The sequence below is a fragment of the Calidris pugnax genome, unplaced genomic scaffold, assembly GCF_001431845.1.
Source record: "Calidris pugnax isolate Ruff unplaced genomic scaffold, ASM143184v1 scaffold116, whole genome shotgun sequence".
Classification (NCBI taxonomy): domain Eukaryota; kingdom Metazoa; phylum Chordata; class Aves; order Charadriiformes; family Scolopacidae; genus Calidris; species Calidris pugnax.
Genome location: NW_015090877.1, coordinates 424,875 through 438,414, shown reverse-complemented (window position 1 = coordinate 438,414; position 13,540 = coordinate 424,875). Strand labels below are relative to the sequence as shown.

General features: G+C 47.1%; 1 protein-coding gene across 1 annotated transcript in view; it reads right to left on the bottom strand.

Moving 5' to 3' along the window:
* LGR6 (leucine-rich repeat containing G protein-coupled receptor 6) overlaps positions 1-13,540 on the bottom strand; it is a 151,532-nt gene that overhangs the window by 37,211 nt on the left and 100,781 nt on the right. The window contains exon 6 of the mRNA XM_014946302.1: positions 3,046-3,117. Coding sequence (XP_014801788.1) covers positions 3,046-3,117 — 72 coding nt within the window. The remainder of the gene's footprint in view (positions 1-3,045; positions 3,118-13,540) is intronic.

Here is a 13,540-nt window from a genome sequence, read left to right as displayed (position 1 = left end):
GAAAAATTTTTTGGAGCTGCTTTCTCCAGCTACATGGTGGTGTTTGACCAGTTGAGACCTGGTGGGTGTTGCACATTCAGCTCCATCTACCTGCCCCTCAGCAGCATGGAAAACACAGAGCTGCTCTTGCTCTGTACCTGGCAGAGCTGACTTGTGCATGGTAGCTGCAGGTCAATGCAGGGGAAAGATGAAGTCATTCATCTGGCTTTGCTTTACGTCTTTCTAGATTTTCTGCCCTCCTTAAATATCAGGGCCAAGCCATCTCCAAGAGCAGAGATGCTCCACTTGGATCTGTTTTTTTTCAGAAATGAGAGGATTGTAGAGTAGGGTAGATGGTTGGACTCGATGATCCCAAGGGTCTTTTCCAACCTAGATGATTCTATGACCTGGGGTAGGTGTTTGGTGTGGTTGAGCATAGGCAGCTTGCACACTGCTGAGACCTGCACAGAACAGTGAGTACTGTGTCTCCTGAAGTTTTGACTGCATTTGATAAAAAGAGAAATTTATCTTTCCAGCTGAATATGAGAAGACACATTTAGCTTAGGGGAAACAGAGGTTTCTGCACCTAAGACCTCCTAGGCTTTTCTGAAAACCCCAAAACAATTTTTTTCCTCTCAACTTCGGCAGTTCAGCTATTGTGCCTGGTTTATAATCAGCATCTGGCCACAAATACTCATTTTAGGAACCCTGGAGAAGTTTCTGTCTTCACCAGCTCTAACCATCCTGCTGCCTTCCAGAAGGTAACGCCCACGAGGTAACTGAGAGCACAGTTTGGTCGTCACAAGCCAAGAAAAGGTGCTAAGTGCTGTCAACAGAATATAATCATAATTTGAGTTAAAGGGTATATGTGGAGACTGTAATAGTCTCCATATACACAGGAGCTGAGAGGCGGTAGGTAGATGCAGGTCTAACAGCTTGGCTGAGATGTTGCAGCCAAATGCTTGGCTGGTTTTTGCCCCGAAGTTTGGCCAGCTTTGGTCAGCAGGGCAAATGGGTGCTGGAGATTAACACAAGGTGGATGGCTCCACCTGAGAACACCGTGTTCCTCAAAGATCATTGACTTGAAATAGTTGCTGGCCTGGAGGTCAGAGTTAGATGCTTATTCAAAGAGGAGCAAAAGGCATCTCACTCTCTCTTGAGGACAGTCCTTCAGTGTGGAGAAGGATGAGGCTGTGGGATACTCAGATGCACAAGTCTGGGCCACCAGAGCATGGGCACAGACAGTGGTCAGAAACAGCCCTGCTCCAAGGAGACAGACCCTGGAGGTTGCATACTCCCAGGGATGCCTGGTCATCAGGGAGTCAGCAGGGACAGGACTTCCACTGTCACAGTCATGCAGAGAGCCCCGCTCCCACAGTGCATGCAGTCCTGTCCCTGCAGGGATTGAGAGCAAGAAAGGGAGACTCTGAGCTCCCCTTGAACACTGTGCAGCATCTCAGGTGAGCAACAAAAGGCAAAGAAATATCTAGAGCAGGAGCAGAGGGGAAAAGGGGGAAAATGAGCTTTCAGCACAAGTGCCTGTGGAAACTGAATTATCTCCCAGGGAATGGAAGCTCTTTAGGCTTTCCCACGATAAATAAGGGGCCAGCTGCTTCTCTGCAACCCCATCCTGCTTGTGATAGGCAACAGGGTGTCTCTGACCACCTTGGCTGCAGAATAAGCTTGCCCTGAGGTAGGCTGTGCTGTTCCTGCGTGGTCTGCATGGGCTATAGCCCAAACAGCCTTTTCTTCCATCAGCAAGTCCCCCACTCCCTCCTGCAACCTGCCTTTGTACTGCCTGGATGCCACGACTCTGCTGTCATGCAGTTGTCTGTCCCCACCACAAATGGCCGGGCAAAAGCCAAGCTGGGACAGTGGAGAGGGAGATCCGTGGATTGCCAGAGGAGACCATCCAGCCTCCCGTCATCCCTGGCATGGTTCAGCCTCTCCCAGTGGAACCCATCTGGGTGGCCCCAGTATGTGCCAGTCTGAAAGTACAAGACAATGCCTGTCATGGTCCTGCCCCGAGAAATGTGTCTAGGGACCGAGGGCTTTCCTGACACTTCTACTCTTGCCCGATCACTGCTGCTGGCACTGTGCTTGGCACAGGGGTTTCTGCCTCCTTGAATGGCACTTGAATGCTGGGAAGCGTCACCTCTTTTTGCCATGATCCAGACTCCCTAGCTCTTCCTGGCAAGGAGCGAGGGCCTGACTCTGACCCCAAGGCCTGCATGAAGGGACCATGTTTCTGCACAATTAAGGCAACAGGCACCTATTCCAGTCTTTCAGAGCCTTGATTTATTTGCTTGCTTATTTATGTTTCCTCCTAGGCCAATGCCCAACACATGAGACCCAAGCAATTAATACTGCCATCAAAGGTGTGGTGTGTGCAAGGCAAGGCCATCAAGTTTAAGTCTCTCTGAGTTCAGGGTGACCTGTCTGCTGCTAATGAGGATGTGTCCTGGAGAAGAGTTCGTTCCTGCTTCCCATCTTCCCCCATGGTCTCCTGACAGATTGCCTACCTGGTCATGACAAGAACAAGGTGCAATATGAAGTCAGCTGGCTATGGGTGATGTCAGGTGACATGAGACCCTCTTAAAGAGAGATATTGCATAGATCCCCAAGGATTTTACCAGCCTTGAACTCATGCCAGCCCCTCATTTTGGTGGACTCATGTGTTGAGGAGGCTTTGGGATCACGTGCATATGGTGAAGAGGTGGGGTCACTTCCTGCATGCAAGCTCTCTGGATGGCAACCAGGACTAGATTTGTGTCCACGACCTCAGACCAGTGGCCTCCCAGCCACTGTTCCCACGTGCGCAGACCCCTCTGCAGCAGCAGCACATCCAGAAGAGCTTGCAGAGATGCAGGGAGAAAGTCCAGCCTGCCACCACCCCAGGAAGCATCATGCCCTGGGCATCTACTTGTTGGGCTGCCCTCAGCGCCTGGTGACAAGTGAATGTGCAGTGGGGCTGACCCAGAGACACCAGCCCTTTCCTGCGGGCTGTGCTGGAGGGAATGAGCACACACAAACTCTTTAGGACAGAGAAGAAAACAGGTGACTCACAGGGTTTCCAAGCTGTGCAGCCCATCAAAGCCATTGGCTCCCAAGCTTTGGATCCGATTGTTGTGCAGGTGCCTGTAGACAAACAGAGATGGTCAGTGGAAGTGCAAGCTGACCTTTTCCTGCCAGTCTGAGTCATGGCCCAGGGACATCCTACAAGATAAGTACAGCCTGGGCTGGGATGGTGAGGGATGTTATAAGGTCCCCTCTCTTGCCCCATGAGACACATGCAAGGTGCAATAGTGCTTGCAGAGAGGCTACAGAGCTCCCATTTCTCCCAGGAAATCCAGACAGATGTAGGACTTTCCCTGAAACCTCCACTTTCACAGCTTCTGGGTGACTTTGGATAAACATGCTTAAGGAAGAAGCTTCAAGAAACACCCTAGATCTCACCTTACATTGGGCCCAGCCTTACAAAGTGCTGCAACAGTTACAAGAGGCTGCAACAGTTGTTCATGGGCACCAGGTACTATCTAAGGACACAGTCATATTTGGACTCCTCAGAGTCTTAGTAGAAGCTAGAAGGCTTTGAGATCAAACTCATCCTGTTAGTCACGGTTTATTAACTTTACTTGCAAAAATATGAAAATGCTGTCAGTTCCTGGATTAGCTCCAGTTTGATTGCGATGGAAGTTGTCTTCAGTTTAATGCTTCAGAGTGTCTGGCTGAAGTGCAGAGGTCACACAACAGGCACATTCTCTACACTAAGGCAACATTTTTTCACTATTCCCATTCATCCTGGTGCTATATGCCATGAACATCCCCAGTGCTTAAGGTCTCTGGAGCTCCCAGCCTTAATGTTGGTGCTGGAGGCTTGTGTGTTGGGGACCCCTGTAAAGCCACCTGGGGTATTTTTGCTGTGGAAGCTCCATAGGTGATGGGTTCTTGGGGTTCTATCTGCCAGGTTCTCTGTTTCCATGGGCCCCTTACTCCCATGTCTCAGTTTTTTGGCAAAATCAAGACCTTAATTCCTGGTTCGTCCTCTCTGATTGTCAGAGACTCTGTGCACGCGCACGCCTGGGTGTTTTTGCCATCTGGCTTCCTTTACAGCTGGTGGGAGCCATGTGGCTGATTGTGCATCTCCCTCTGAAATCCTGCTCAAGAGCACCTTGAAGTCCATATGGAGACAACTTGTTAGCAACCTGAGGAAAGCGTGCTGAAAAATGAAAGAAGACAACCCTATGCTGCCCAGTCTGCACTTCTACCAGCCTGCACCTAAGCACATTAGTGATGTCCATGCTTGCACTGGGATGGTCTGTGTGGAGACATGGCCACTGAGGAGGTAAGGTCATCTGGAGCAAGATATTCTCTTTGCTCTCTGTCAGGATAGGTTTCCCCATCAGTTCATTTTACAGTTCAGGGTCTCCTTTAACACAGAGTGCCATGTGGTTAATCTGCTACCGCTCCATTTGCCTTTGGGGACCTTTTCTGCCTTGCCCACGCTCAGGGACACACCAGCCTTCGTCCAACGCCACTGCCTGCTTCCAAGAGCCTGGGGGAGACTCCATGCTGGCAGGTGGATCAATGACTTTTTCGTTATTTGCTGCTTGATCTAAATCTGTCTCAGCTTGAAAAATCTCTCACTCCACCTGGATTCAAATGTGAGCTGTTTGGCTGAGCACAGTCAGATCCCACTGCCAAATATTCTAGTGTAAAACAGGAGGGAGCTGGGAGTGGAGGAGCAGCCAGGCTCTAGGGCAGTTTAGTAGGGGCTTGCAAAACACAATCCAGCCCAACATGGATGTTTGTCGTTGGGATGAGAACATACAAACATTTCAGAAAAGGGCAAGGGAGGGGAAAGATGTGTGATAAAATATGTTTGCTCCTTTGAGCAAATGAGAAAAAAGAAAAGGATGTTGCCTGCAAGAAAAATTGGTTTGATTGTGACTTTTAGGAAAGAAAAGAAGCTGAGATTAAAATCAGAACCTTACAGGAGAGATTTCTCTTTGTCATAATAAGAGAAGTTCAAGGCCAGATGATTTTCTCTATCAAATGTTACGGGACAATTTCAGAGCCTGTTGCCCTTCCTTCACTTGTCACTTCCAGTATAAGATGGTGCCAACAATTTTGGGTCCCTTTGAGCACTGGATTTTGAGCACTGCCTTTGACAAATCGAGGGTTTGGATATGGAGTTGCTCTGTAATCACAGCAAGAGGCACCACAGGAGCCTCTTGTCCCATAGGTCCATCTGCTGCGAGGGGACAGCGTAGGGAGAGACGAAAGGCTGGATGCTTGGGAAGATGTGAGGCCTCTGGAGCTTTGTCAAGGTGGTACAACAGGACACCTTCTCTAAGCTCGACTACTATCACACAAGTTGGACAAGGGGACAGAATAGAAAAGCAGTCACCTGCTGTGCTTATATTTGGCTCTAAAGTGCTTTGTTTGGAGGCAGAGTAATGAAAATCATCAGAAGGAAGTTCTTTGTTGGTGAGAAAATTATGAGCAACTGAAAAAGAGTTATAAAAAAATTTGCTGTCCAAGCTGAACTCTAGAGTTGTTACCAAACCACATGGCAATAATAGAAACAAGAGAGTTGGAAAGGTAAACACTTGAAAAGACATTCCTTTCTTCCATCCAGCCTTTTTTTTTTTTCTTCCTTGGTAAACAAATTTTAACAAGTGGAATTGCAACATCTCCAGTGTTTGTCAATTTGAGCTCAGCCCACACGACGTTATATTCTACCCTGTAAATTACAGCTGGTTTGATAACAGCTCGGGATGCTCGGTTCTGGGCTATAAACAACACTCTTGTGATGCAAAAACAAGAGAAATCTTTAAGCCCTTCCTATTCCTATTGGAGCTAGGATCCACCACTGTCCTCAGTAAGAGCAGCGAGCTTTAAGATCTGTGTATCTACCTTTGCAGATCAGTACCATGGAGTGAGGCTGGTTTTGGGCAAACGTCCATGAGAGTAGCTTTGCCCAGGAAGCAGAAGGACAGTCATTGCTTTTTTGTGAACTGGCATGCAGATTGTTTTTCAGTTTTGCATCTCCACTAGGAAACAGTGGTCTCTTTGCAAAAGCAATTGTCACGACTGACCTGTGGCAGGGTGGCAGACAACCTGCCCCATATGCTCCTGCAACAGCACGAGTGCTACCATGTACAATGAGAGGGGCCAGCTCTGCTGTGTCAGGTGGACCCACGCTGTATCTTGCTGAGAGGCAGCACAAATGACAGTGGCTGGGGAATACCAAATGGCCACAATCCCCCAGGCAGGCTAGGGAGAGATGCTTCATCTTAGTATGTGTCTCAGGTGATGAGACTTTAGAAGCACACCAGAAAAAAAGCCAACCCTACAATATTCATCTGTGCACCACAAAAATGCAAAACAGTTTCTTTTATCTGTACCTGCCCACAATTTCTTATCACAAATTGGGCAGAAATATAATTTTTCCAAATCATCCCTGCAGCACTCCAGTAGAGTTCATTTAATTTTAATTTCACTCCCTTTTCCGTATATTTTTTCAGTGGATTAAGGGATCCCAGTGGTAACGAGCCTGGGGGAAGGGTCAAGGATGGGGGTGAAATTGGGAGCCCAGCTCAAGTGGATCTACACAAATGCACGCAGTATGGGCAAGAAACAGGAGGAGCTGGAGGCCATTGTACAGCAGCAAAAGTACGATATAGTTGCCATCACAGAAACGTGGTGGGATGACTTACACAACTGGAATGCTGCGATCAATGGCTACCAACTCTTCAGAAGGGATAGACAGGGAAGGAGAGGTGGTGGGGTGGCTCTCTATGTTAGGGACAGATTTGAATGCCTAGAAGTTGATAATGGAAATGACAGTGTAGAATGTTTATGGGTCAGACTCAAGGGGAAGGCCAACAAGGCACACATCATGGTGGGAGTTTATTACAGACCTCCAAACCAGGACGTAGAAGGCGATGAAATATTCTATCAGCAACTGGAAGAGCCCTCGCAATCACTCGCCCTTGTTCTTGTGGGGGACTTCAACTTCCCCGACAACTGCTGGAAATATAACACAGCAGAGAGGGAACAGTCATGGAGGTTCCTAGAGTGTGTGGAAGACAGCTTCCTAACACAGCTGGTGAGGGAGCCAACCAGGGAAAGCGCCCTACTGGACCTGCTGCTTGTTAACAGAGAAGGTCTTGTGGGGAATGTAACAGTTCAAGGTCGTCTTGGGCAGAGCGATCACAAGATCATAGAGTTTTCAATTCTTGCAGAAGCAAGACAAGAAGCCATCAGAACTGCCAACTTGGACTTCCGAAAGGCAGACTTTGGCCTGCTTAGGAACATGGTTGAGAGTGTCCCGTGGGAGACAGTCCTGAAGGGCAAAGGTGCCCAGGAAGGCTGGTCATACTTCAAGGATGAACTCTCAAAAGCGCAGGAGAAGGCCATCCCCAGGTCCCATAAAATGAGTAGACGGGGAAGAAGACCAGTCTGGCTAAATAGAGGGCTTTGGCTGGACTTCAGGGAGAAAAGGAAAGTCTATGATCTCTGGAAAAAGGGATTGGCTACTCATGAGCAATTTCAAGGTGGAGTGAAGATATGTAGGGGAAAAATTAGAAGGGTGAAAGCCCAAGCAGAATTTAGCTTGGCTACCACAGTTAAAGATAACAAGAAGAGTTTTTTTCAGTGTATCAATAAAAGAAGGCAGGCTAGGGAAAATGTAGGCCGGCTGATGAATGAGGTGGGTGCCTTGGTGGTGGAAGACACAGAGAAGGTGGAGTTGCTGAATACCTTCTTTGCTTCGGTCTTCACTGCCAAAGCTGCCCCTCATGAATCCCAGACCCTGGGATCCAAGCAGAATTTAGCTTGGCTACCACAGTTAAAGATAACAAGAAGAGTTTTTTTCAGTGTATCAATAAAAGAAGGCAGGCTAGGGAAAATGTAGGCCGGCTGATGAATGAGGTGGGTGCCTTGGTGGTGGAAGACACAGAGAAGGTGGAGTTGCTGAATACCTTCTTTGCTTCGGTCTTCACTGCCAAAGCTGCCCCTCATGAATCCCAGACCCTGGGATATTGAAGATAAGTTATTGGAAGTGGTCAACAGGGATTTACCAAGGGTAAATCATGCTTGACCAATCTGATAGCCTTCTATGATGTCATAACTGGATGGCTGGATGAGGGGAGAGCAGCAGATGTCATCTACCTTGACTTCAGCAAGGCTTGTGACCCTGTCTCCCATAACATCCTCATTAAAAAATTAAGGAAGTATGGGCTAGATGAGGGGCAGTGAGGTGGATTGAGTCCCAGCTGTGTGACAGAACTCAGAGGGTTGTCATTAATGGAGCAGGGTCAAGTTGGAGGCCTGTAACCAGTGGTGTCCCCCAGGGGTCAATACTAGGCCCAGTCCTGTTCAACATATTTATCAATGACCTGGACGAGGGGACAGAGCATATCCTCAGCAAGTTGGCTGATGATACCAAACTGGGAGGGCTGGCTGACACTCCAGAGGGCTGTCCGTGACCTGAACAGGCCGGAGAGCTGGGCAGAGAAGAACCTCATGAGGTTCAACAAGGGCAAATGTAAGGTCCTGCACCTGGGGAAGAAGAATGCCAGGCACCAATATAGGTTAGGGATGGACCTGCTGAGAAGCAGTTTTGAGGAGAAGGATCTGGGGGTCCTGGTAGATAGTAAATTATCCATGAGTCAGCAATGTGCCCTGGTCGCCAAGAGGGCCAATGGAATCCTGGGCTGTGTAGGAAAGAGTGTGGCCAGTAGGTCGAGGGACGTCATTCTCCCTCTCTGCTCTTCACTGGTGAGGCCACAACTGGAATCCTGCATCCAGTTCTAGGCTCCCCAGTTCAAGAGAGACAGGGAACTGCTGGAGAGAGTCCAGCACAGGGCAACAGAGAGGATGGAGGGATTAGAGCACCTCCCTTATGAGGAAAAGCTGAGAGAGCTGGGGCTCTTTAGCCTGGAGAAGAGAAGGCTGAGGGGAGAGCTCATCTATGTTTACAAGTACCTAAAGGGTGGGTTGAAGGAGGATGGAGCCAGACTCTTTTCAGTGGTTTCCAGTGATAGGACAAGGGGCACCGGGCACAAGCTGGATCATGAGAGGTTCCACTCAAATATGAGGAAGAACTTCTTTGGGGTGAGGGTGCCAGAGCCCTGGAACAGGCTGCCCAGGGAGAGGTCATGGAGTCTCCTTCTCTGGAGATTTTCAAGACCTGCCTTGATGCAGTCCTGAGTGATGTGCTCTGGCCAACCCTGCTTTGGCAGGGGAGTTGGACTAGATGATCTCTAGAGGTCCCTTCCAACTCTGACAATTCCGTGAATCCATGAGTCCATGAATCCTGGAGAACAGTCTTGTAGTGAACTGAGAGACAATCCAACACAGGCATTAACACTGTGGGCTCCAACTCTGGAAATGCCACTTCCAAGGAAAGAGGGCACCTCTCTCATTTGTCTTTCACACAAGGGAAATCAGGTTGAGCTAATGTGCTAGATAAATACTGGTTCCATGAAGGTCCTTGTCTGCATGAACAAGGGAGTAGAGTGTAAGTTGTAAGGAAAGGGAAATTATATTACATTGTGCCCTGTTGAAACCAGCTCTAGAAGGCTAACTGTATTTCTGGTACCCGCATTGTTAACTGAATGTTGATAATTTGGAATGGGTGCAGGGAAGAGCAATAAAAATGATCCAAGTGCTGGAAAAAACTAGAATGGAGACTTACAGAACTCAATCTGTTTAGCTTATTAAAAATAAGATCAAGGGGATGAGTGGAGTGTAACCTATAGGATTTTTCCTGGTTAGAAAATGGGTACTAAAATGGTTCTGTGATTTAGTGGAAAAAAGAATAATAAGAACAAATGTCTGAAGTCAAAGCCAAAGAAAATTCAAATAGGAAATATGAGCTTGATTTCTTTTTTTTTTTTGTTAACACTAACCACTGGAACAAACTACAAAGAGAAGTGGTGGATTCCCCATCACTTTCATTTCTAATGACTTCATTTTTTCTTCTCAGAAAGGACAAATGTAAACATTTTCCATCATTTATTTGCATTAGATGATTTGAACCAAGTGCAAATCTGACATTGTATGAATTCTCCCACTGGATCAGGCATTGCCATGATGAATTTCCAGTCCCATTGTAGCAACATTGTCCTTTTCCTCAACTTGGCCATGGATAAGTAGAGAAACCTAAATCATAAATGGTGCAAATTCCCATGGATTATTTCTGGCAGTGAAGGACCAGCATGAGACTTGTCTGGTGAAAAATAAAGCTAGATCAGAAGTGACATTCTCGGGGGTGCATTGGAGTGCTATTTACTTCTTCCTCAAGTGCTGGAGTGGGAAATTCACATTTGCCAAGGCAGTGTGCTTGGTCCTCAGAGAGAAAAGGCACTTTTCCAAATTGAAAGGCCCATGAATGGGACCCAGATGTTTCAAGCGATATTGTTCTTAGTAATAATGAATTGCACATGCCTGGCACTCCCCGCCAACACCAAGGTTCCCAAAGAACTTCTCAGAGAGGGACTTCACTCCCTCGTACAGGTGAAGGTGGTGATGCACAAGCTCATCCTGACACTGATCAACCAGACTGGGATTTGTCCTGCTGGGGAGCTCTGTGTCCCACAGGTGTCAGCTGAAATTACTGGTGCTCAGCTTCCCTGGAAAGCAGGGATGAGATGTTTAATGATTGCTCCCAGAGAGAACACTGAAAATCAGTGGTCCCTCTTGAAAGTTTTGGCCAGAGTAACACCAGGACCAAAATAGGAATGGGAACCCAGGCATCTTGGAAACGAATTTTCTCCTCTAATCACTAAACCACACTATTAGAAAGAAAACTGCATCATGTCCTTACATGATAAAAACTGTAAGAAAATTGATTCTATAAATTTTCTTCATTTATTGTCTTCAGTTTTTCACACAGTTAGTTGTAAGGTCTTGCTGGGTGACCTAGGAGGGAAGCACTTGCAAATGAGTGGCTTGTGCTCCTCAATAAAATATCAGCTGAAATTGAAGTGCATGAAATGTAAAGTGATGTAAAGAGGGGAAAACCCAGTCTTCTATGAGCATATGCAGTAGCAGGCTCTTAAAATATCTATTTGATGTTTATTACCTGTCTAAAAGACAAATCAAATGATAGGAACGACTAGAGAAAAGAAGAGGAAACGGTCTGTAAATTCGCTGTTCATTTTTGTCTTTGCTACAGTATGTGGTTCTGGCCTCAAAGATATGGAGGAATGAACAAGTGTCATATGTAGAAAAACCGATTTTGAAAGACCTGTGTGTAGGCAGACAAGGGCCAGGGCCAGATAAGAGGAGTGGAGCATCATTTTTGCATTATGGGGCCAAGTTAACTCAGCGGCTCCAAGCTCACTGCACGTAGGGCATCAAATGCTGGGTCCCTTAGGCAGTGGGATGTTTGAGTCTGTGGGATTTCCAGGAGCTACGACTGTGGACCCAAACAGAGAAGGATTTGGGTTTTGACTGCATTTGCTCTATCTTGAGGGATTCCCTGGCATGTGATGAAAGTAAAACTACCCAAAGAGCCAAGTCCCTCATTCCAGAGCTGCAGAGCAAACCTCTGTACTGCCTGGCCTGTGTAGAACAGGGCAGCCTAACTCCATGTCCCATCCACCCCCAGTATCTGCTGAGACCACCCACAGCTCCTGTGGTGACACCAGGAAAGAAGGGAACTGCAGCCCATTTCAGAGAGGTGTCAGCAAGGACATGTCTGCGGTGTTGGGGGCATTCCTGGCCATGGTTCCCAAATTCGTCCATGTGAGATTTTACTGCAGGATTAATGGACCCCTCTGGGGGCTGGGGCTGAAAGAGGTTCTTGTTATTTTTGGTTTGGGAGTTGACTTCCTGCTGAATTCAGCTGACAAAGGAGATGAGGGACACTAACGAGAACTGCTGTCATGCTCTTTATCAGCCTGTCAACACAGCAGCATGGGGGTTTCAAATGCTCGCTTCTAAATGAAAAATTTTTGTGCTCAAGAAGATGCTTTTTGTAAAAAAACATTTGCTTCATAGAAATCATTGGCTGAAAAATATTCAGGACTATTTCTTCTTTGTAGATGCTAAAACACATTCTGTCAGACCTGGAACCAGATCTTCAGTATCCTGTTCCCATGAGCCACCCTGATCAAACAAGCCATCTACCTTCTGCCATCAGCAGCACAGTGCCAACATCACACCACACGAAGCCCTTGCTATCAAAGCTGGGGAAAGGATGGCGCCAATTAGCAAGACTCATAGATTTAATGATGAGTGATTTACATGACGATCTGCTTGCTGAACACCCTGCAGCCCTAGTTAGAAACCTGCAGCAGCAATAATGGGAATAAGATCAGGGAATTCCTCAACAGAGGTGTAATTTATTAGCAGAGACTGAACCCCGTAACTTGTTCCAGATTGAGGCTTGTATATTCTGATGTTGGTGCTTTGTGTCACTGCAGGATGATCACCCACATCTCTCCCAACGGCCCAAGGTGTGTGGAGGAGGAAAAGCACATCTCTGCACCTGGGAAGGTCATGCCCTCAGCTGTGGTCAGCCGTGTCCATGAGTATTAATCAGGCTGTATATGAGACACTCTCCTGTGCACATCTGTCCTTGGCTGTCCTCCCCCAGGTGCTTGTTTTAATGCCTCTCAGGCTAGAAGTTTCCTGACATTTATGTAGCAGCCGGGTTTTCTCAATCTACATGCAAATTCAGACACTTGCAGGGGAATGCACATACATATCATCTGCATCCCGGTAGGGAGATTTCCTCGCAAACTTTTCTGCCTGGGTTGGCTTGCTTTTGGGAGCATTTGCTTCTTGGCTTGGTGGGTGACTCTGAAGCAGGGGAAACACCCCTGGCAGGGGTGCAGGAAGAACATTGGGTGACTTTCCACTGGCTGGGCACTGACAAGGGTGTGCATGGAAGCATGGGAGAGATTTATGGGGCCAGTTCTGCCAAACAGTTGTGATCCCACAAGAATTTAGCACCGTGTCCCACAGCGCCTGGCAGGATCACACATGTGTTCCCTTCCAAATGTCTGTGGTGGGACATTATTCTCTCCCTTGTGACCTAATGGTCAATGACTTTTATTTCTTGAGCTTGCCTGTTTAATTAAGAAGTTGCTTCTCACCCAAAGTATGGGATAAGCCAGAATGAAAGCAGCATGCTTTTGAGACTGAAATAAAATCCCAAATGTCAGCTCACCCTCCGTGCTAGCTATTAAAGTTGAATGAAGTGGTTGCATTATGATGGTCATGGGATGCCTTGTAGAATGAGCACTATTGTGGGTGAAAACTACTTATTTGACATTTCTCAAGTTGCTTTTAGCATTTCTCCTAAATAAGCCTTTATGCTTTGTCTAAACAGCTGAAGTTGATGCTTAATAAAACTCTGGACTGTCCTTTGTCCAAGCACTTTCTATGCTAGATGGCTTCAGTAAACACTTTAAATTTTCAAAACAAAATAATTGCTAAACTTTCACTAAGACACCACATGCTGAGGTTACTTAATGCCCTGTATTACCAGACTAAAAGGCAGCAGTTCATGTAGATACAGGGGCTCTAAAGTAATTGGCAA